The following is a 19096-nucleotide window of genomic DNA, read 5'->3' as shown; positions in this document are numbered from 1 at the left end:
GTCAGTGATCTCGAACCCATGCCAAGAACGACATCTTTTGCCATGTCGAACATGAGGAATGTTCACCGAGTTTAAACCTTGTTGGCTCATCGATCGTAGAAAGAGAAACGATATGAAATATACTTTCGCCATACGCCAGTCCACGTGTAAGAATTGCAGGCTCTTACATCCTCGTGACTGATTTCTGTCAACACATATCCCTTTGTTAGTATGTATGGAATATAATGCAGGGTCAGATATTTGCCTCCGGTGGTCAGCATTCATTGATGCTCCAAAGTGACACATTTGTCGCACAGCGTTACTTGGTGCAGGATAATGTCATAGAAGAGTGTGGTGGTGCTGATGAGTCCCCTAGCCAAGTTAAAGTTCTAGAATTATTTCGACGGTTGTTAACATAATCTCTGCCGAGCGACCTAAGATTTCGAGTATGGCCGGCTAAGAGCACTCCTCAGACGGTTAGCGAACATTTCCTCACTACATGTTATTAACGACGTTGACCGATGCTTGGCATGTGCAAACGAAGAAGAACCTCAATTTTCTTGTATCATATTGGGATCAGGCAGCACCAAGCAAGCAATGAGCATTGTCGGTACAATTACTGCTTTTTTCCTTGTCGTGCAGTGGTCTGCTTGGTCATGAAGGTGCCATTGTTTTGTATGAATTCCTGATAAACCCATGATCGTTATGAGACCGGCATCCGAATGCTGCATTGGAGCAATGTCATCGGACCATGATTGCCGATGCAGAGAAAACGCTTGAAGAACTCCACCCCAGTGCCCAGTGTTCCCTTAAACCTCAGCAATCTCTCGGAGACGGCGGATCGTTGACCTTGTGGCAGCGGCAGCGGGAGTACTGGTAACCTTGTTAGTAATGTCCTAGTTTTTTTCCTTCGCACGCCCAATCCTCGAATAATGCTGCGCTCGGGGAGTATCGAGGGATGTCTTACGAGACGGTGTAGGCTCCTCCGGCAGTGGTCTTGCGGCATGATCGGCAGTGCCAGATACCAACGGACTCGCGCTTGACAGAGTTCTTTCCGCAGAACTGGCAGACGTAACGGGCGTGTTGTGTGATCTATCCTGAGCGTGAGCGACTCATTTCTGCTGGTAGTGTGGAGTATCCAGGGTAATGCGCACCTCCATCTTCTTGACCTGCTTACGGAGAGAGGCACCGTAACGGGTACCGTACTTTCCGGTGATGCCGACCTTCTTTGTGCCTACATGGGCGTCAATGATTAATTCCCTGGGAACCGTAGAGCATACGCACGCTTCGTCATTTTGGCGGTTGTGTTTGATAGACGATGAGGAGTGGTCGAAGCTGGTAAGTGCAAGCAGGAGATGGTGGGCGGCTCGAAATTCTAAGCGAGGCGCCACGTGATGCGGCCCTGGAAGAACTAGTGTCCGGCCACCTTCGCGAACCATTGCGACAGCGCGAACGCGGTTTCTGATCATTCCTCATGTACATGGTTATTTACTAGGAACATCCTTCTCGCCTTTTGCATCGCGTCAACTACTCATTATGCCTTGAACATGGGAGTGTTGTCTTTTGCATGTTATCCACCAGAGTCACCTATCCAGTCCCTGTGTGGTTGCCAAGCCCTTAGCAACACCAAACCATCGTTACTCGTACAGCTCTCATCAAGTTTCATGAACATAAACGCGAGGCAGCGTACTGCTTGAACACAGTATCAGGTGGTTTGTGTGGCTCCATGCCCTAAGTACTTACTCATGTCCATGCCCAGATGTCAACGTGTACAACGAGGCTTGAAATCTGGGCAACCCACTTCTTGTTACAGCTTTCGTTGTCAATAGCCTGTTTTGCACCTTACAAGCGCCCTTGGGGCTTGGCTCCCAGAATTAGAAAAGGCGCAGTTATGTAAATATTGCTATAGTCAGGCTACGAAATAGTCGCGAGCGTGCGGTAGCTGTCAGCTGAAACGGCGTTGAAACCGAAACAGCTGACAAGCATCCCAAGGCGCCCACAGACTACGGAGTAGGCAGCTGCCGAGACTCTATGCGCTTGCCGTCTGAAGACGAATGGATCTGCAATGCTGCTCTCTACTTTGATCAGGTTTTAGTGGAATCCTGCGACTTTTTTCCGGGGTTGGCATGCGTTGAACAACCTGGGGCGGAACATTTAGCGTAGATCCTATTACTCCTCGCTGTTTGTGCGTATAGAGCCTTGTTCATATAGAGATAGCTGAGTACGTATATATAACCTGGGGCTGTAAGTCACCTTGGAAAGTCGACAGGCTTCATACCAACTCTAAGCAGTGCTTAAGTGTTTTTTTCTCATCCCGTTCTTCTCATATTTCTCATATCCCTCCATATACTTTGTAATATACACATCATGGCTTCCCGCTATTACTGGAAGGTTGTGGCCCTGGCGGCCTTTGTATCGCAAACGGCTGCACAAGGCGGGACTGTCATACCCCAAGATCTACAGGCTGGGTTCGGCAATGACGAAGTCCAAGTTAGCTACACCAACCAAGCGATCAATGGTTTCAAAGATGGAACGACTTTTGAAAAAGACGGTTAGTAGTCAGTCAAGACTCTTCGGGAGGACCAACAGCTCACACCCATCTAGCCGTAGCACAAGAACCCAAGTTCGCCCTAGGCGATAGTAACGGCATTTCCCCAACTACATTATACACCATCATCATGGTGGACACAACATGTACCAACGCCCGTAAATTACACTATGCTCGCGCAAACTTCAAGAACAACTTCGATATTACCAATATCGCCACCGATACCGCGCCGGCCGTTGACTACGTTGCCCCAGGCTCTGTCGGCGAGACAGGCGACAACAGACAGTACACCTTTTTGATGTACACTAACCCCGGACGGCGGCAAATCACCGATTTGAAAGTGCCAGGAGAAAACGAGGCGTTTGATATCAAGAAGTTCCAGGACGATAATGGGTTCCGGGACGCGATGGCGGGTGTAGGAATGGTAGTGAAGCTCGGAGGCGAGGCGAACTGCGAGGGTGGAGATGCAAATCCATTGCCCGATAATCTACCATCAGCTGCGCCAGCAAGCAGTGCGGCGGGCAGTGCGACTAGTGCTGCAGCGAGCCCAACAGGTACGCCCAGTGCGGGAACACCTTCAAGTACTGCTTCGCGTTCTCCGGTCGCGTCGGCTTCGCCTTCTTCAGCTCCGGGTGGCTCTGGAGGACAGAACAATGGTACATCTGGCCCACGACCGAGCCCTTCAGGAGCACCAGCAAGCTCAGGCGTCTCTTCGCCTGTGGCTCTTCCTTCCCAGGCACCGGCACCATCGGGCATTGCTACTGTTCCTGTATCGAACGTAAATGGGGAAGCGGGTACTAGCGCGTCGTCGACTGCGAGTCCGGCCGAGCAAACTGCGAATGCTGCTGTGGGAAGTTTCGGAAGCCAGAACTTAGGGGTCACTTTGTTGGCTATGGCTCTCGGTTTCTTTGTCAGATAGATAAGGGTGTCCATTACGTTCAAACGTTGGGTGTGTCTCTCATAGAGCTAGATATGTACAAACGTTATGCATATAATAAGATATAGTTAATCTTAACTATAATGTACACTTTATTGCTGTAAACAACTCATCGGAAAGGCTTCCTACAAAAAGGTGCTCCACTGACCTGGTATGATTTGATGTAAGTATCTCCAAACAATTTATCACCCATGGACTGTAGATAGCCCATCCACTATGTACAACACCCCTCAAACTACTCCTTGATAACTTGAGCATAGCTCTTGTCCAGTTCGCCATGCCTCTTGATCAGTTCACCAACAACAAAAGGGATACAATCCTTGGGACCGTAGTATTTCAAGTCAAACTTGTCCCACTCTCCAGCATCTCTCAGGTATTCTAATGTGTGTCGCTGGAGTTCGCATCCGCCCATGAAGAAAGACCAGCCAATGATGGTGTACACTAGTTGCATGAGGCGCGCCGCGACACTACCCTGAGTTCTCCACGGATTGGCGACATGTTCGCAGATTACCATTCGGCCACCAGGTTTGAGAAGGTTGTAGAGGCCCTTGATGGTCTGTTCTGGATGAGGCACACTGCAAAGTACGCGCGTGCAGCAAATCTCGTCAAACACTCCGTCAGACGCCAAGCCTCCTTTTCCACTAACGTCCAAAATGCCACTCTTGTGCAATGCAGGGATCAGACTTTCAGGCTCAGCACCGCAAAGCATCGGATGGTATTTGCTCCTTAGGCCGCTCTTTTCGGCATTTTTTCGAAGTCCAGGATGTAGGTCCTCGGCGGGCTCAGCGCCGTAGATTGCGACAATGAGATTCGCATCGAAGCGAGACAGTACCTCTCCCGAACCAGGGCCAACGTCGAGAATCACGCCTTTGCACTGGGAGAGGAGTTCAAAAGTAGGGCCGGGCATCTCGGTGGACATTGCTTCGCCATTGTGCTTCCAAAGGCGGGCGAAGGCTTTGAACCGCAGTTTGTTGATGTTGAATAGGGTGAATGGGCTCCACTCATAGAAAACTACTTCGAACATTGTCATGACAAAATCTGTGCCGCTGTCAGAACCTGTTGACTAGGGATAGAATAGGGTAGTATGTCGTACGATATGCTGATATGCATAAGAGTATAGATGGGCGGAGAAGGGTAGGGACAACTTGTCCCAACCAACCTGCAGACGTCATGATGGCTTGCTGTGGATATGTGATAGAAATGATAATGAGAGAGATAGGAAAATGCTGATGTTCAGATAGACTCTTCAGGACCAGGGCTTCGTTCAGCTGTATTATCTGTCAAGGGTGTAACCCAACAATTGATGAAAGGTTGATACGTAGAAAGAATGACGAGGTTCTACGTATTTTTTGCAAAGATGAATAGCAGCGGTTAGTCAGGCATTAGTGTCAGCAAGATAGCATAGCAATTAAGGACGCGAAGGTGCTTGTGAGAAAGAAGTCCGCGGATGTGCGGCGATGACGTCGACGCGCTATGAAGGGAACCGCCGAAAAAGTGGGACTAGAGCATATGAGAGATCTGGAGCGCTACCACGGTCTGACGCATACAAACATACATTTGCAAGACAACCAAAACTCCAAGCAAAACATGGCTGGAAACACGAGGCCACAGTATGCGCTGATCACAGGGTGTGTGGCACTGCAACAATGCGTTTTTCCCGCATAAGCGAACGAGGAAAAAAGCAACGCTGACGCGAACAGATGCACGCCCGGCGGCATTGGGCACTACCTCGCCCTGGAATTCGCTCAGAGGGGTATGCCAAGCACTCTGAATGTATACTTACGCATATACGTATATACACATCCACAACTCAACGCTGACGACCAAAAAAGGCTTCCACGTGCTAGGCACCGTCCGCGATCCCGCCAAATACCCTTCCCCCGACCCCCGGATAACCTATCTACCCCTAGAACTCACCAGTAACGACTCCATCGCGTCCCTCCACAAACGCGTGACCGAAATTACCGGAGGCAAACTCGACATCCTCTACAACAACGCAGGCCGCAACTATGTCGTACCCGCACTAGACTATGACGAAGCCGAGCTGCACGAGCTTTTTCAAGCAAATCTCTTCTCCCTCATGAAAATGTGCAGCACTTTTGCTCCACTCCTCATAGAAGCAAGAGGCATAATCGTGCAGACGGGGTCGCTAGCAGGTATCATGCCGTATGTATGGGGCGCGCCGTACAACGCTGTCAAAGCGGCGCTACACGCGTATTCCGACACTCTACGCGTTGAACTTGCGCCGCTGGGCGTCCGCGTCATCACTGTTGTCACGGGCGGCGTGAAATCAAATATCGCGCGTCAAGATCGCACGCTACCGCCTGGCTCATATATGCAGCCGCTGGCGGCAGAGTACCAGAGAAGACTCAAGCATAGCCAAGAGCTCGGCATGGACACCAAGCAGTATGCGCGCAGCTGTGTAAAACAGGTCCTCGCTGGCGACGGCTTGTTCAGCAAGACAAGATGGATATGGGAGGGTAAGATGAGCTGGATTGTATGGTTCGCGTGGACTTATCTGCCGACCGCAGCCCTGGATTTCTATTTCACAACGACGTTCAACTTGAATAAGCTTCGAGGAACTGCGGGGCCGGATAAGAAAGAAGACTGACTAAAGATGCAACTAGATTATTGAGGATCAGCAGAATGAACAAGATTGCCGTTTGATGAGCTGGAGCACATCTGGTCATGGCAGTCCTGATGACCTATGGTCGCGCACTTCCTTTTTCTGCTAATCATCACTTGGTAGAGAAGAATGACAATCTCGAGAGACACCCCAGCTCAGACATATCTCTCAGTCTCAGAATGCATTTTTCCCGGGTATTAACTAACAATTGTGACTATTGGCAACACGTATCCAGTAAAAATTGCGGCCAAGAGATCGGAAGATGATATGCAATCATGGAATGATGTTCATGGCGCCGATCCATACCAATTACCTAATCGACACTAGTAGTGTTTCAGGACTTTCAAACAACCACGCCGCAAAACGGTGTGGCACAGCCTCGACAAAGGAAGGAAGGCTACCTAGAATCTCGACAAAGTGCAACGCTGTTTTCCCTCTTCTCCTGGAAAATGAGCGAGTTTAAGATGTACTAACGCACGCGGTCCAGTTCGGTTTTGCTGCTATCTACTTGGAGTGCCATAAGATGGAGCAATATTGGGTGAATGTAGAAGGATTGTGTTGAACAAGGTCTGATTACGCAGGTCCCCTTTTCTCCATACAGCCTGGCCAGATGGGGCTATACTGCAACTGTGCCACTCGTATGGCCCCGATATATGCAGGTTGACTACTATGGGAAAACTTGAACACATCCCTCTGCATCCCTCCGTGGAATGCCCATTCCTTCCTCCTGTTTCCTCTCCACGAGCCTCTGCCATGATGTGACAGCCTTGTCTCGTTACTCTAATGTACAAACTCACTATCTGGCCGCCACCACGGCGCCCGCTACGCCCTTTGCTACGCGCACTTTCATCACATTGGAAAGCGATCTTGGTCATTGCTTTCTTAATGCTCCTCGAAGTCCTCTTCCACATCCACAGCTTCACCATAACCCGCCCTTCACGCCCCCTCGACGCCCCCTTCCACACAGGCTGCCAGAACCCCGTGGCGAATACGACGGCGCGCGAAAATGCCGTCCTGCTTATGCTTTCCCGCAACTCGGAAGTCAGTGGCGCGGTAGCCAGCGTGCGCAGCACACAGAAGCAGTTCAATGATCACTTTGGGTACCCATGGGTCTTTCTCAACGATAAGCCATGGAGCGAAGAGTTCAAAGAGAAAGTTGGTGCAGCAGTGCAAAACACATCCGCCATGGGGCGCGTAAGTGTGGAATTCAGCACTATACCAAAGGCCATGTGGGGATTCCCTTCGTGGATCGATCAAGACCGCGCAAGACGCACCATGAAGGCCATGCAAGAAGACGATATTCAATATGCCGCCAAAGAAGAATACCACCACATGTGTCGTTTTCAATCAGGGTACGTACACTTTTCACCCCCAATCCCAACAAACCCTCAACACCAAATAACCTCCCTTTCTAACCCCCACTCCCTTCCCCTCCGCAGCTTCTTCTACAAACACCCCTCCCTCCTCCCTTACAAATACTACTGGCGCGTTGAACCCTCCATCTCCTTCACCTGCGCCATTCCTTACGACCCCTTCTCGCACATGCGCCGTAACAAAAAACGCTACGCCTATACCATCGCCCTCTGGGAACGCGGCAAGACCGTCCCCTCCCTTTTCCGCAAACTCTCAGACTACAAGACCACACGCGCGATTCAGACGTCTCCCCTTTGGACCGCACTGCACGACCCGAGTTTTGCACCATGGCCGCTACGCCCCGCGCTGGCATGGCTGCGGAATCGCAACGCGGAGGGTGATTTGTGGAACATGTGTCACTTTTGGTCGAATTTCGAGATTGGGGATTTGGATTTTTTTCGGGGTGAGGCGTATACCACGTTATTCGATTTCTTGGATCGCGAGGGTGGGTTTTATTATGAGCGGTGGGGGGATGCGGCGGTGCATTCGTTGGCGGTTGCCATGTTGTTGGAGCCGGGGGAGTTGCATTGGTTTAGTGATTGGGGGTATGTGCATGGGGGGTTGCAGGTTTGTGGGGAAGAAAGGGGTGGTTGTGGGTGCGAGTGTGATGCGCAGGCTAGAGTTGTGGAGCCGGTGTGTTTGGAGAGGATTGGGGCGACGATGTGGTGAGGGAAATGAGGAATGTGTAAGATTTGGGAGCAGATGTGGATTTTGTAAAAAATATATATATATATACATGTATATAGTTCCAGATTTTTTTCTCAAATCCTTGGTGCTCGACCCTCCTTGAAAGCACCGGGATCACGTAAAAACAAATCTCGTACGTCGCCTATGGTGAACCCCCTATGTTTCTCAAGACACAGTTCCACGCACTTGAGAATTTTCCTCGGCCACTCCACGTACTTGGACCACTCTCCGCCTTTATCATATTCATCAACAATAGCAATGATCTTGACTGACCACTGTACAATTGCCCGTGTCGGGGTCCGCAGTGCACTCTGCTGTGCCGTCATTGGCGCGAGGATGAAGCGGATGGCGGAAAAGTGCGCCAGGATGATGTTGCCGAGGCGATTATTTGAGTCAAAGATGTGGACGAGGGCCTCTTGGGGCCAGGTAGCGAATATGGTCAGGATTGCCATCATTCCTTGGAAGGAGCGAAGTGGGGAAGGGGAGCCAGCGGGCGCTGTGGTGATATTGTCCCAGTCAATCTCGTGGAATACGTCTGCCATGCTGGATGGGAGTAAGGGGTTCATGGAAGCGACTGATTTCGGGGGGTCGGTCGATTGCGAAGGGTCGGTGGTGCCTTCAGTATCTGGCACTGTAGTTTCTCTGCCTTCTGGCTGGACATTAGGGCAAAGTAGATATCGAAGTGTTTGTACGGTTTGTCTGACAACGGCCTTTTCAATGGGGTGGATATCTGGGGTCATGAACTTTGAGAACCCTTTGAGGGATAGCAAGGCTTCACGAAGGATATCTTGACCGACCCCAAAGTATTGGTATGTTGCCGTGTCGACGGGTATTAGGTCTACGCCTGTTTGCTCTACGAAAGGGCCGTTGAACTCTTCGGCGACGATGATTTGAGAAAGCAAGGAGCACCCTCTCAAGGAGATGAAGTGCTCTAAGAAGCCGTCGTTCAGGTAACTGCATTGCAGGGATAACAAGAAGGATGCTGCAAACATGACGTGAGATTCATCTGGAGACGGCGGCCACCGAGCAAAAGCATCCTCTAGTCCTACAATGGCATCCTGTCTATGCCGGAGTGCCAGGCGGTTGTTTGGGTTTTCGACCTGGATGGCAAGATGTGATCCTGCTAAAGCGAGCATAGCATTCATAAGGTAAGGATACTAAGCCAATCAGCGACTGTGGATGCTTGGCGTCTACAGTGGGTACAAGGTGTAAATACCTGGTAAGTTTGGAGAGGAATATGCCGAGTCCAGACTTGCTCGTTATTGCCTGGAATGCAAGGATATGCGGCAGTGAGGTAGTGATGAAAGAGTTGCATATCGTCTGGACTATACATGATGGGCTTATCCGACAGCTGGACAATCTGGCGTGGACTCGGCGGCTTGGGCTTGGGGAGCTCGTGCTGTGCATGTTTGAATACATCTGGGTACCTGCAGACGACTATTTGGTGTTCAGTCACGATGCAGCTCAGCAACCGATAGGTTACCTACGCGCACGCCTGTCGCAATTTGCACAGGACGGCCATGTCTCCTGGCACTACGCAACAACTTTCAGGGTCACGAACGGTTACTCGGGTGGAGAAGGAATACCTTTATTTTTCTTTTCTTACAAGCGGTGCAGCCTAGACGGCTCTTGTTGTGCCCTCGTCGTTTTCGCGTGCCTTTCGGGGCCTCACTGTGTCTGTTAGATAGATCGAGGACATGGTTACAGGCAGTTCGGTCACGAGAACCCAACGAGGGGCGTACCCTTGGCTATGCTGGTCTGGACCAGATATGGGCGTGGGCGAGCCGGTAGAGGTTTGTGCACCAGGCTGCGACTGTGGTGTTGTTGCTGGCTGCTTGGTGCGATTGGTCAGAGAGCGGTCGTCAAGAAAGTCGCCTATTGCGTCAAGCACCATATAGCCCTCGAGCAAGTCGTCCATGGTCAGTCGGTTGTCGAGTATGTCGGGCAAAGATGTGGCGTTTTTTGGTGAGTGGTTCCCGTGTCGGTACCGCGAGGTTCACTCCTGCTCACACCACCTGTGTGGGCCCCGAATGCAAGCAGGTTATCATGGCTGGATGCCTTGTGCAGCTGAACCAAGTCGGCAGGTCGGCGTTGGTGGCGCTCTAGGCGACCACAAACATGGGGGCCAGACAGGTAGAGCGGTCCGTGTGCGTGTAAAGGTGGTGTTCTCTTCCCTCGGGAGCTTATCTAATAACGTGCACAGCCAGGATCAATGCAGCAGCGAGTGAGGTGTAGAGTACGTATACTCAATGGCAGAGAGCCTGGCCCCCACGGGTCTTTTTCTCTGGGTATATCCTAGAGGGCTACGTCACCGTGTCGGAAGCGTGGATACTTCTTGCATGACAATTGAATTTATAGTGCAACCAACCTGGTTTGGAATACTGGGTCGCAGACGAAAAGGTAAGGAAGCCGAGGGCAATCTTGGGCTGCGTCTTGGTGTGTAATTAGATAGCATTGGGAGAGAAGGCTCTGCGATGTCGTGTGCGCAAGCTAAAGAGATGATGTGGCGCGCATATTGGAACTGCGTCCTTTTCCCAGACCCATTGATGTGCGTGTCGCTCGTCCCTGAGCCAAGATGGACGCCAGCGTTTCCTCCTCCAGCTGAGCGACGAGGTCGTTGGATGGGTTTCGTGGTGGTTGGTTAGGCTCCCGCGTGGTCGGGATGGTACCGACTAGCTTGCGGCATCAGCGCCCTCAGGTCTGACGTCTCCCCATTGCCAGGCTCCACCGTATTCTACACACCACCGTGGCAGTCTCGACATTGCCGTCATATTCTTCGCCCACAAAGCACTTCACTGTCGGGCAACACATACGGCGACTGCTGGCTGCTACATGTGCCGCCTGAGTATTCTTGCGCGAGGACCACGCCCCCCACTGAAGGGACCACAGCAGCGCCCGACGGCTGCCCTCGACCAGCCAAGCTTGTAGGACTCTACACCGTCTACACCCTCTGCACCGCCAACATACACCACTTGTAATCCCCCGCCACAATGCCGTCCATTCTGTCCGATGAGGACAAGCAAATGGTCAAGCGCACCGTCCCCAAGTCTGGCAACAAGATCCACGCCGTCGCCGTCGCCAAGCTGTATATCGCCTACCCCGACCGGCACCGATGGACCTACACGGGCCTGCAGGGTGCCGTTGTGCTGGCCAACGACCTGGTCGGAAATACCTTCTGGCTCAAGATGGTCGACATATCGGTACGCTCCGCCAACTCCACCTAAAATGCCTCAGACTGACACAGGCAGCCCCAAACCAGAGGCGTCATTTGGGACCAGGAGATCTACGACCCCTTCTCCTACAACCAGGACCGCGTCTTCTTCCACACCTTTGAGCTCGAGGACTGTCTGGCCGGCCTGTCCTTTGCCGATGAGAAGGAGGCCCGGACATTTAAGAAGAAGCTCGACGATCGCGAGAAGAACGCCCACAAGAACACAAAGAGCAAGCCCTTTAGCGCGACCGTGGGCAGTAGTATAGCTTCAACAAACGGAAAGAGCGGCGGCCATGGCCATGGCCTTTTGGGCGGTATCTTTGGACACCGAAGTTCTTCCCACGCAGCTCCGCCTGCGCATTCCATCATTCCGCCCTCTGTCACCTCGCCCGTGCAAAGCAGCCATTCCAACGCAACCAGCGCACGAAGCTCCGCGATCGATACCACAGACCCCTCATGGCAGCCCTTACTCAAGGAACTGTTAGCCATGGGGATCACAGAGGACCAGATTGAAGAGAACGCAGACTTCATTAAACTGTACATTGAGCAGAGGAAGTCAGAAGAGAAGCTCAAAGACGAAAACCAGCGCCGATCCAGGGCTCCTCCTCCGCCACCTCCGCCGGGTGCGCCCCTCAGCCCCCAGCATACGGGCAGCACAACCACATCGAAACGCGGGCCTCCACCACAGCCTCCACCAGCCCGGCGCACGCGACACGATGCATCTGCCAACCGAACCTCGTCGCAAAGCCCAGCGCCACACTCGCCAACTCGAGAAGCTACACCTCCCCCAGGGCCGCCCAAGCCAGTCTTCAGAGCGCCTCCGCCAATTGCAGAAGCAGGCAAGTTTGCAAACCAGGCTCCTGCACCACCAAACCGAGCGCGAGCCTCGTCCAATGCAGCGAACCCGGGTCCTCCTCCACCGCCTCGACCGCCAAAGACACCCGTGCCCGACGAGGAGAGATCAGGTGGAGCCAAGTTCGGCGTGCCTCCGCCTTTCACAGGCAATCGCGTACCTTCAGGGCCACCACCTCCTCCTCCAAGCCGAGGACCAGTACCGCCACCTCCCCCAGCGAGAGACATTCCGTCAGCGCCTCCCCCACCACTCCCTCCAAAAACCTCAGTTGCACCGACTCCACCGCCGATTCACAACATACCGCCTCCGCCGCCGCTACCACCGTCCGCCTCGCGTCCTGCGCCTCCTCCGCCGTCAGGAGCAGCACCAATTCCACCTCCGCTACCACCGACGTCCAATGTTGCGCCTCCGCCTCCGCCGCCGCCGCCGCCGCCGATGCCAGGACGATCAATTCCACCCCCTCCACCGATGCCTAGCGGTGGTGCACCGCCACCTCCGCCTATGCCCAACAGCGGCGCACCACCTCCACCTCCATTGCCTCCAATGGGTGGGCCCCCAGCTCCACCGCCTCCTCCACCACCTGGCCCTCCACCACCAGGCGGTGCGTCTTTGCCCAAGGTTCCAGCTGGCAGGGGTGGCTTGTTAGCAGATATTCGTGGAGGAGCAAGATTGAAGAAGGTTTCGGATACAGAGAAGAAGGATCGCAGTGGGGCAGCAGTGCCTGGAAAAGAGCCCCCAGGTGGTTCAGGAGGCGGCTCGACTCCAGGTGGAGAGGCTGGCCTAGCTAATGCATTGGCTAGTGCACTTGCAGCGCGGAAGTCGAAAGTTAGTCACAGCGGTAAGTTGACTATACTCCTAGGCGGCATTATGATGATGTGCTAATGTTTCTACAGACGACGAGTCGGACAAGGATGACTGGTAAATAAAGCCATTCAACAGCTCATTCATATCCAAATCCAATCCCTACGCAAAGCGCCGAATCATCGAGAGGCTGTTGCATGGCTGGCCCATTGGCTGTATGCAGTTATGATTTGGTGAGGAGAGTGCAAGATGAACTAGAAGGGCAGTCTGCAAAAAGAAAGGAATTGTAATAGCGATAGCGATGGGGATGGCGGACGAAGAGGATTGGGGTGCAGAGCCGTAGTTAGTTGGGGCAATGGTGGTAGTAGTGGAAGTAGTAGTGGAAGAGAAGTTGATACCAAGAATGTTCAATGCATGTATATTCTTCAATGCTCGGCTTTTGAGTCTGGGCGGATGGTTGTGTTCGTGTGGGGGGCTAGATTTGCGGGCTTGGGTAGCGTAGCCGAGTTGAGGCAGCCGCAGAATGATGCGGGGTAACACGCCGGTGTGCAGTGCGGCAAAGTGGCTGCGATCCTAGGATGAATATGTATGTAGCAAGCTCTAGTAGCACAATGGTAATGGCGAGGAAGAAGAGGCATCAATTGCATTCTGTCCGTCAAATCTACTGCTGTGTTGGCGTCGTGAAACACGACTCGCGCGCGGCATACGGATATGCTCAGCCTCGGTTGACGACGGCGTATCCATCCTCCCGAATTCTGCAAGCCGAGCGTTCTCAACCTGTGCACTGAACCTGTTCAAAAGCCAGCCAGTCCCTCTAAAGCGCCTAGTACGACTGTCCCTCTTCTCCAGAGCTGCATTGACGTCGTCCGGCACGACAGAAGCTAATCAGACATGTCGGCCTTCAGTCGCAACCTGTGCAGTACCGCTTCACGAAGCCTTCGATCGCGAGCCAGCGTTGTTACCAGAGCCACCAGGCCAATTGCTCTCCGTGCTTTTCCCTCACTGCCAATAACCTCCAGAGCAGTAGCTGCGTCGTCATTCTCCACCATGACGACCCTCAAGAGCGAAGTGAAGCAGGCGCTCGCCAAACGCGAGTATGATCCTGAAATCAAGGACATGGCCAGCTACATCCACAACACTCCCATCGATTCAGAGCTTGCGGTAAGCTATGGTGAACATCGCTGTCGAGAATAAAGGCTAACGTCGGTTGTCGAAAAGTATGACACGGCTCGCTGGGTGTTTATCGACACGCTGGGTTGTGGTCTCGAGGGTCTGCGTTTCGAGCAATGCAGGAACATTCTGGGTCCTGTCGTCGAGGGAACCGTTGTTCCCAATGGCACAAAGGTGCCTGGTACCAACTATCAGCTTGATCCTATCAATGGCGCCTTCAACATTGGTGCCATGATCCGCTGGCTCGACTTCAACGACTGCTGGCTAGCTGCCGAGTGGGGCCACCCCTCTGACAATCTGGGTGCTATTCTTGCAACTGCCGACTGGATCACTCGTACCAACAAGGCTGGAGGCAATCTCGGCAATGGAAAGATCTTCAAGGTCAGAGATGTGCTCGAAGCCATGATCAGGGCGCACGAGATTCAGGGCTGTATGGCCCTGGAGAACTCGTTCAACAAGGTCGGACTGGACCACGTCATTCTCGTCAAGCTTGCGTCGACCGCTGTCGTATCCAAGATGATGGGCCTCAGCGAGGCTCAAACGCGTGACGCCATCTCGCAGGCCTTTGTCGATGGTCAGTCGATGCGCACGTACAGGCACTCGCCGAACACCATGTCTCGCAAGTCGTGGGCTGCTGGTGACGCTTGCCAGACGGCCGTCAATCTCGTACTCAAGGTCATGAAGGGGGAGCCAGGTCTCCCCACTGTGCTCTCAGCTCCTACCTGGGGGTTCTACGACGTCAACTTTGGTGGAAAGCCATTCACCTTCCAAAGGGGCTACGGCAGCTACGTCATGGAGAATGTGCTCTTCAAGGTCTCATATCCCGGTGAGTTTGCAGTTGGATCCTTTTCCTTTTTCGTAGCACAAATTAATCCTAGTGGCAGCTGAGTTCCACTCCCAAACCGCCGTCGAAGCCGCTCAGCGCCTCAACAAGAAGCTAAAGGCCATGGGTAAGACCGCCGAAGACATTGAACGTGTGGTAAACCGGACACACGAAGCTTGCGTGCGGATCATCGATAAACAGTTCAAGCCCATGGAGAATTTCGCAGATCGTGATCACTGCGTTCAGGTAAGCTTACACTCGATGACTCATGTCTGACGCTGACCATGTGGCAGTACATGGTAGCCACCATGTTCGTCTTCAACCGCCTCGAAGCCACCGACTATCCAGATGATAGCGAGGCTGCGACTTCAGCGCTAGTTGAGTCGCTGCGACAGCGAATCAGCTGTGTTGAGGACCCCCAATTCACAAAGGACTACCATGACCCAGAAAAGCGAACCATCTCTAATGCGCTCACTGTCACGCTCAAGGATGGCACAGTGCTGGATGAGGAAGTAGTTGAGGCTCCTCTTGGCCACCGTCTGCGACGTGAAGAGGCCAAGCCTGAGATTCTCGCCAAATACAAGAGGCACCTCGGTCCGCATTACCCGGCGGACCACGTCGACAAACTCGTCACTTTGGCCCAAGATAGTAAGACACTTGACAACATGGACATCGACGAGTACGTCGATCTGTACGTGAAGAACTAGAGATTAAGCCTCGGTTCCGCAATCATAGCTAGATTAAGAGACTTTGTCGTAGGGTATCTTGGCACAAGCTGACGATATGGCCCTGTCGCCAATGCAACCAAATGCAGCCTCAGGCTCTGCGCCTCCGTATGTTTTCTGCTCTGCACGTCCCTGTCGCTTGCGCCTGGTAGTCACGTTGAAATGTCACACACAAACGCCGCATTGACCATGTCATATAGTTTTGCAATATGCCATACACGCCGCGTGATCTTAGCCTGCCGACATATCTGTACCACCATAGTAGCAGACGCACCATGACGATTTCTTTCTGACTGGGGTATCTTCCGACCTCTATATCGGACTTGCGGGGACATATCGCTCGACCGATAGTTGGGTAGAAGGTTCCACCCTAGCCTCTTCCCGGGATGTTCGTCCCTCCCCACTAAACATGATTTACGAGGTGAGCCCGGAAGTGGCTTCGCCGTCCGCCAGCCTGGCCAGCTTAGAATATGCTATGTCGGGGCCAGCGGAAAGTCGAGTAAGACAAGGCTCCACACATCGGCAGAGGTGGCGGTCATGGTTGCGGAAATTGGCACCGTATACTCCATATCTCAATTGTGGATGAGTAGCGTTGCGGCTATCCAGGAGCCCGATAGAGCGGGTACGGCTGGCGGCTGGCTCATCATAAGTACCCTTTCAAAGACTGCCCTGTCGTTCAAAGTACCATTATCAATCTCTTCTCACTGGACATCATCTTCTCTTTCAACATTTGGCAGAAGCCATCCCTGTCTCATTGTCTTTCGCCTCTATACCCCCCTTTTTGAACTTTGGTGTCTTAGTCGTGTGCTTGCACAATGTCCTTCACACCAACCAGCTCGGTTGTCGATAGGAACAGCCTGAGTTCGCTCGACAGTGCGGAAAAGGGCCTGTGTGATAGCGCACTCAAGTCGACAGCACCTGGGTTTGTGTACATAGACCCGAAAAGGGCATTACTGGCTCCCCCACCATCATTCCCAGTTTCTCCTGTACACCACGGCATAACACCCCGTGCAAGCGTACCCGATTTCTCGCTAGCCAGCCTATCGTCATGCCCAGTCTCTCCTGTACACCAGGGTATAACACCATGCACAAGCGTGCCCGATCTGAATCTGGGAGCAGGCGGACAAAAGCCTACCGATAACAAGCCCAAGGCTACAGTCAAAGAGATGGTTACGGAAAAGCCAAAAAAGCCCAAGATCAGTCGCTGGATTCTGTTCAAGCTCTGGTTCAACACGTACCGAAAGTTCTTCACACTCGTTGTCGTGCTGAACCTCGTGGGCATCATTTGCGCAGCAACTAACCACTTCCCTTATGCCGAAAACCATCTCGGTGCTTTAGTGTTAGGCAATTTGCTCTGTGCAATCTTAATGCGAAATGAGCTTTGGATGCGCTTCCTATACATGGTTGCCATATATGGTTTGAGCGTATGTATCCATCCGTGCCTCCCGTCTCAAACACCCATCACTGACCCGTCTGAACAGTGGACACCGATTCCCGTCAAGTTAGCAGTGGTCTCCATACTCCAACATGTGGGAGGTATTCACTCTGGATGCGCCCTATCTGGTGCTGCGTAGGTTTATACTACACTTTGGAATAAGGGGTGTGACTAATGGTCAACACAGTTGGCTCGTCTATAAGATTGTCGACATCATCAAGTACCGCGCTGTGCAACACCCTGCCGTCATTGTCAGCGGTATAATCACGAACGTGCTCATTGTAATCTCCATCTTGAGCGCATTCCCCTGGGTACGAAAGTAAGTTGATGGAGCCAAGCCTGCTTCTATGCCACCGTACTAACACTTTATGCAGCACCTACCACAACGTTTTTGAGAGACACCACCGCTTTGTTGGATGGCTAGGTCTTGCAGTATGTGATTCTACATGTCTTTTCAACAAGATGGGCACTAACATGCTCTAGATGACATGGGTTTTCGTGATCATGGGAAACACCTACGACATCAAGCGTGGAGAGTGGAGAAGCGACGCTCACAGTCTTCTCAATTCACAAGAACTCTGGTTTGCTGTCTTCATGACAGTCTTGTAGGTCTAACTCCAACCCAAAACCCTTCCCATGACTAACATTTGGCAGCATCCTCATTCCCTGGGTCACACTCCGCGAAGTACCCGTCGAAGTTGAAATTCCCTCACCCAAAGTAGCCGTTCTCAAGTTCGAGCGCGGCATGCAGCAAGGTCTCCTAGGCCGTATCAGCCGCACATCCATCATGGAATACCACGCCTTTGGTATCATCAGCGAAGGACGCAAGTCGGACTGCCATTACATGATTTGCGGTGTGCAAGGTGACTTCACCAGAGGCCTTGTTGCCAACCCGCCGAAAACCGTCTGGACACGGCAATTGAAATTCGGTATGTAATACTATTTTTGCTTCCCCCAAAAACCTTAATAAGGCCCCACATACACATGAGCGACAGCTAACGACGATACTTTTGACTGACAGCGGGACCTGGACACGCCTCCGCCATGTTCAAGCGAGGCATTCGCATCTGCACCGGCACAGGCATCGGCGCTGCGCTCTCAACCTGCATCCAATCGCCCAACTGGTTTTTAATCTGGATCGGCTCAGACCAGGAGCGCACATTTGGACCCACCGTCACGGGCCTGATCCACAAGCACATCGAGCCCGAGCGCATGATTCTGTGGGACAGCAAGAAGCGAGGCGGTCGCCCGGACACCATGGCTCTACTGCGCGATACGTGGAAGAGCTTCGGCGCCGAGGTCATCTTCATCACAAGCAACATGCAAGGCAACGATGAGATGATGCAGGGTTGTGCACAGGAGGGTATGCATGCTTTTGGCACCCTGTGGGACTTTTAACATTTCAACATCTGTGATTTCCTTGTTTTTCTTTTTTTGGTTTGGAAGTGTGAACCCTCAAGTGCTGAGGTGAGGATTGCGAAAGCGGCCGAGGAAGGTGAAAGTAAAAAAGATTACGTCGTGCCCACGGTTTGAGCTGGAACAGGGAATGTGGTGAAGGGAAGGGCTGAAATGATCGGCCAGGGGGGTGGGTTGAGTATCCGAAAACCATAATGGTGGAATTTTTCCTTATGAGGGGCTCTTTGTAAGCTATTTCCTTTTTAAGGATTGCTCGTTTCGTTCTTAGCGCGGGTTAGATGGAAGAAGGGGAGGTGTCTTTCCTGCATTACTACATCATCTTTCACGTTCTCTCATAATATGTTTTTCCTTTTTTTTTAGAAGGCTTTGTACATGGGCTTGTGTAGATTGGATTGGAAGCGACGTCGCTCTCTCTTTGAATAGTTTACTATGTAGATATTTTTATTCATCACTACTTCAATAATCACACATT

At 52.4% G+C, this 19096-nt stretch overlaps 9 protein-coding genes across 9 annotated transcripts; 6 read left to right on the top strand and 3 right to left on the bottom strand.

Moving 5' to 3' along the window:
- Positions 1 to 336: 336 nt before the first annotated feature.
- Positions 337 to 1308, bottom strand: COCSADRAFT_31800 (uncharacterized protein). The gene is made up of 4 exons (XM_007695920.1): positions 1264 to 1308; positions 1134 to 1213; positions 947 to 1071; positions 337 to 852 (listed from the first exon to the last, which is right to left on the bottom strand). The coding sequence occupies exons 1-4, from the start codon at positions 1271 to 1273 to the stop codon at positions 789 to 791; spliced, it is 279 nt and encodes a 92-aa protein (XP_007694110.1). The 5' UTR covers positions 1274 to 1308; the 3' UTR covers positions 337 to 788.
- A 1038-nt stretch (positions 1309 to 2346) lies between these two features.
- On the top strand, positions 2347 to 3446 carry COCSADRAFT_186044 (uncharacterized protein; the record flags this gene model as incomplete). The annotated part of the gene is made up of 2 exons (XM_007696294.1): positions 2347 to 2530; positions 2584 to 3446. The coding sequence occupies 2 exons, from the start codon at positions 2347 to 2349 to the stop codon at positions 3444 to 3446; spliced, it is 1047 nt and encodes a 348-aa protein (XP_007694484.1).
- COCSADRAFT_31797 (uncharacterized protein) lies at positions 3431 to 4856 on the bottom strand. Its single transcript, XM_007695919.1, has 2 exons — positions 4558 to 4856; positions 3431 to 4502 (listed from the first exon to the last, which is right to left on the bottom strand). The coding sequence occupies exons 1-2, from the start codon at positions 4634 to 4636 to the stop codon at positions 3700 to 3702; spliced, it is 882 nt and encodes a 293-aa protein (XP_007694109.1). The 5' UTR covers positions 4637 to 4856; the 3' UTR covers positions 3431 to 3699.
- Positions 4857 to 5019: 163 nt separating this feature from the next.
- Positions 5020 to 6286, top strand: COCSADRAFT_130325 (uncharacterized protein). Its single transcript, XM_007696293.1, has 3 exons — positions 5020 to 5092; positions 5165 to 5217; positions 5297 to 6286. Exons 1-3 carry the CDS (start codon positions 5052 to 5054, stop codon positions 6073 to 6075), a joined length of 873 nt encoding a protein of 290 aa, XP_007694483.1. The 5' UTR covers positions 5020 to 5051; the 3' UTR covers positions 6076 to 6286.
- A 587-nt stretch (positions 6287 to 6873) lies between these two features.
- COCSADRAFT_130322 (glycosyltransferase family 15 protein) lies at positions 6874 to 8211 on the top strand (the record flags this gene model as incomplete). The annotated part of the gene is made up of 2 exons (XM_007696292.1): positions 6874 to 7442; positions 7530 to 8211. The coding sequence occupies 2 exons, from the start codon at positions 6874 to 6876 to the stop codon at positions 8170 to 8172; spliced, it is 1212 nt and encodes a 403-aa protein (XP_007694482.1). The 3' UTR covers positions 8173 to 8211.
- On the bottom strand, positions 8198 to 10386 carry COCSADRAFT_194908 (uncharacterized protein). The gene is made up of 5 exons (XM_007696291.1): positions 9933 to 10386; positions 9777 to 9861; positions 9678 to 9723; positions 9407 to 9627; positions 8198 to 9347 (listed from the first exon to the last, which is right to left on the bottom strand). Exons 1-5 carry the CDS (start codon positions 10106 to 10108, stop codon positions 8265 to 8267), a joined length of 1611 nt encoding a protein of 536 aa, XP_007694481.1. The 5' UTR covers positions 10109 to 10386; the 3' UTR covers positions 8198 to 8264.
- Positions 10387 to 10909: 523 nt separating this feature from the next.
- On the top strand, positions 10910 to 13308 carry COCSADRAFT_205303 (uncharacterized protein). The gene is made up of 2 exons (XM_007696290.1): positions 10910 to 11390; positions 11439 to 13308. Exons 1-2 carry the CDS (start codon positions 11181 to 11183, stop codon positions 13134 to 13136), a joined length of 1908 nt encoding a protein of 635 aa, XP_007694480.1. The 5' UTR covers positions 10910 to 11180; the 3' UTR covers positions 13137 to 13308.
- Positions 13309 to 13713: 405 nt separating this feature from the next.
- COCSADRAFT_105062 (uncharacterized protein) lies at positions 13714 to 15955 on the top strand. Its single transcript, XM_007696289.1, has 4 exons — positions 13714 to 14216; positions 14274 to 15051; positions 15110 to 15294; positions 15342 to 15955. Exons 1-4 carry the CDS (start codon positions 13947 to 13949, stop codon positions 15753 to 15755), a joined length of 1647 nt encoding a protein of 548 aa, XP_007694479.1. The 5' UTR covers positions 13714 to 13946; the 3' UTR covers positions 15756 to 15955.
- A 519-nt stretch (positions 15956 to 16474) lies between these two features.
- Positions 16475 to 18793, top strand: COCSADRAFT_205307 (uncharacterized protein). Its single transcript, XM_007696288.1, has 7 exons — positions 16475 to 17197; positions 17255 to 17343; positions 17396 to 17527; positions 17583 to 17640; positions 17692 to 17813; positions 17863 to 18137; positions 18230 to 18793. Exons 1-7 carry the CDS (start codon positions 16589 to 16591, stop codon positions 18604 to 18606), a joined length of 1662 nt encoding a protein of 553 aa, XP_007694478.1. The 5' UTR covers positions 16475 to 16588; the 3' UTR covers positions 18607 to 18793.
- Positions 18794 to 19096: the final 303 nt, after the last annotated feature.

Source organism: Bipolaris sorokiniana (genome assembly GCF_000338995.1).
Source record: "Bipolaris sorokiniana ND90Pr unplaced genomic scaffold COCSAscaffold_1, whole genome shotgun sequence".
Lineage (NCBI taxonomy): Eukaryota > Fungi > Ascomycota > Dothideomycetes > Pleosporales > Pleosporaceae > Bipolaris > Bipolaris sorokiniana.
The sequence above is the reverse complement of the archived record's forward strand: the minus strand, read 5'-3'. Positions and strand labels throughout refer to the sequence as shown.

Coding starts and splice junctions, on each gene's coding strand:
- COCSADRAFT_105062 (XM_007696289.1), top strand. CDS start 13,947: ATGTCGGCCTTCAGTCGCAACCTGTGCAGTACCGCTTCACGAAGCCTT. Junction 14,217..14,273: donor CCATCGATTCAGAGCTTGCG/GTAAGCTATGGT, acceptor GTTGTCGAAAAG/TATGACACGGCTCGCTGGGT. Junction 15,295..15,341: donor ATCGTGATCACTGCGTTCAG/GTAAGCTTACAC, acceptor ACCATGTGGCAG/TACATGGTAGCCACCATGTT.
- COCSADRAFT_205307 (XM_007696288.1), top strand. CDS start 16,589: ATGTCCTTCACACCAACCAGCTCGGTTGTCGATAGGAACAGCCTGAGT. Junction 17,641..17,691: donor TTGGATGGCTAGGTCTTGCA/GTATGTGATTCT, acceptor AACATGCTCTAG/ATGACATGGGTTTTCGTGAT. Junction 18,138..18,229: donor GACACGGCAATTGAAATTCG/GTATGTAATACT, acceptor TTTGACTGACAG/CGGGACCTGGACACGCCTCC.
- COCSADRAFT_130325 (XM_007696293.1), top strand. CDS start 5,052: ATGGCTGGAAACACGAGGCCACAGTATGCGCTGATCACAGG. Junction 5,093..5,164: donor CAGTATGCGCTGATCACAGG/GTGTGTGGCACT, acceptor TGACGCGAACAG/ATGCACGCCCGGCGGCATTG. Junction 5,218..5,296: donor CCTGGAATTCGCTCAGAGGG/GTATGCCAAGCA, acceptor CGACCAAAAAAG/GCTTCCACGTGCTAGGCACC.
- COCSADRAFT_205303 (XM_007696290.1), top strand. CDS start 11,181: ATGCCGTCCATTCTGTCCGATGAGGACAAGCAAATGGTCAAGCGCACC. Junction 11,391..11,438: donor TCAAGATGGTCGACATATCG/GTACGCTCCGCC, acceptor TGACACAGGCAG/CCCCAAACCAGAGGCGTCAT.
- COCSADRAFT_194908 (XM_007696291.1), bottom strand. CDS start 10,108: ATGGACGACTTGCTCGAGGGCTATATGGTGCTTGACGCAATAGGCGAC. Junction 9,628..9,677: donor AAATTGCGACAGGCGTGCGC/GTAGGTAACCTA, acceptor AACACCAAATAG/TCGTCTGCAGGTACCCAGAT. Junction 9,348..9,406: donor TTCCTCTCCAAACTTACCAG/GTATTTACACCT, acceptor TGATTGGCTTAG/TATCCTTACCTTATGAATGC.
- COCSADRAFT_31797 (XM_007695919.1), bottom strand. CDS start 4,636: ATGACGTCTGCAGGTTGGTTGGGACAAGTTGTCCCTACCCTTCTCCGC. Junction 4,503..4,557: donor CTTATGCATATCAGCATATC/GTACGACATACT, acceptor ACAGCGGCACAG/ATTTTGTCATGACAATGTTC.
- COCSADRAFT_31800 (XM_007695920.1), bottom strand. Junction 1,072..1,133: donor AGCAGGTCAAGAAGATGGAG/GTGCGCATTACC, acceptor CGCTCAGGATAG/ATCACACAACACGCCCGTTA. Junction 853..946: donor GGAGGAGCCTACACCGTCTC/GTAAGACATCCC, acceptor CAAGGTTACCAG/TACTCCCGCTGCCGCTGCCA.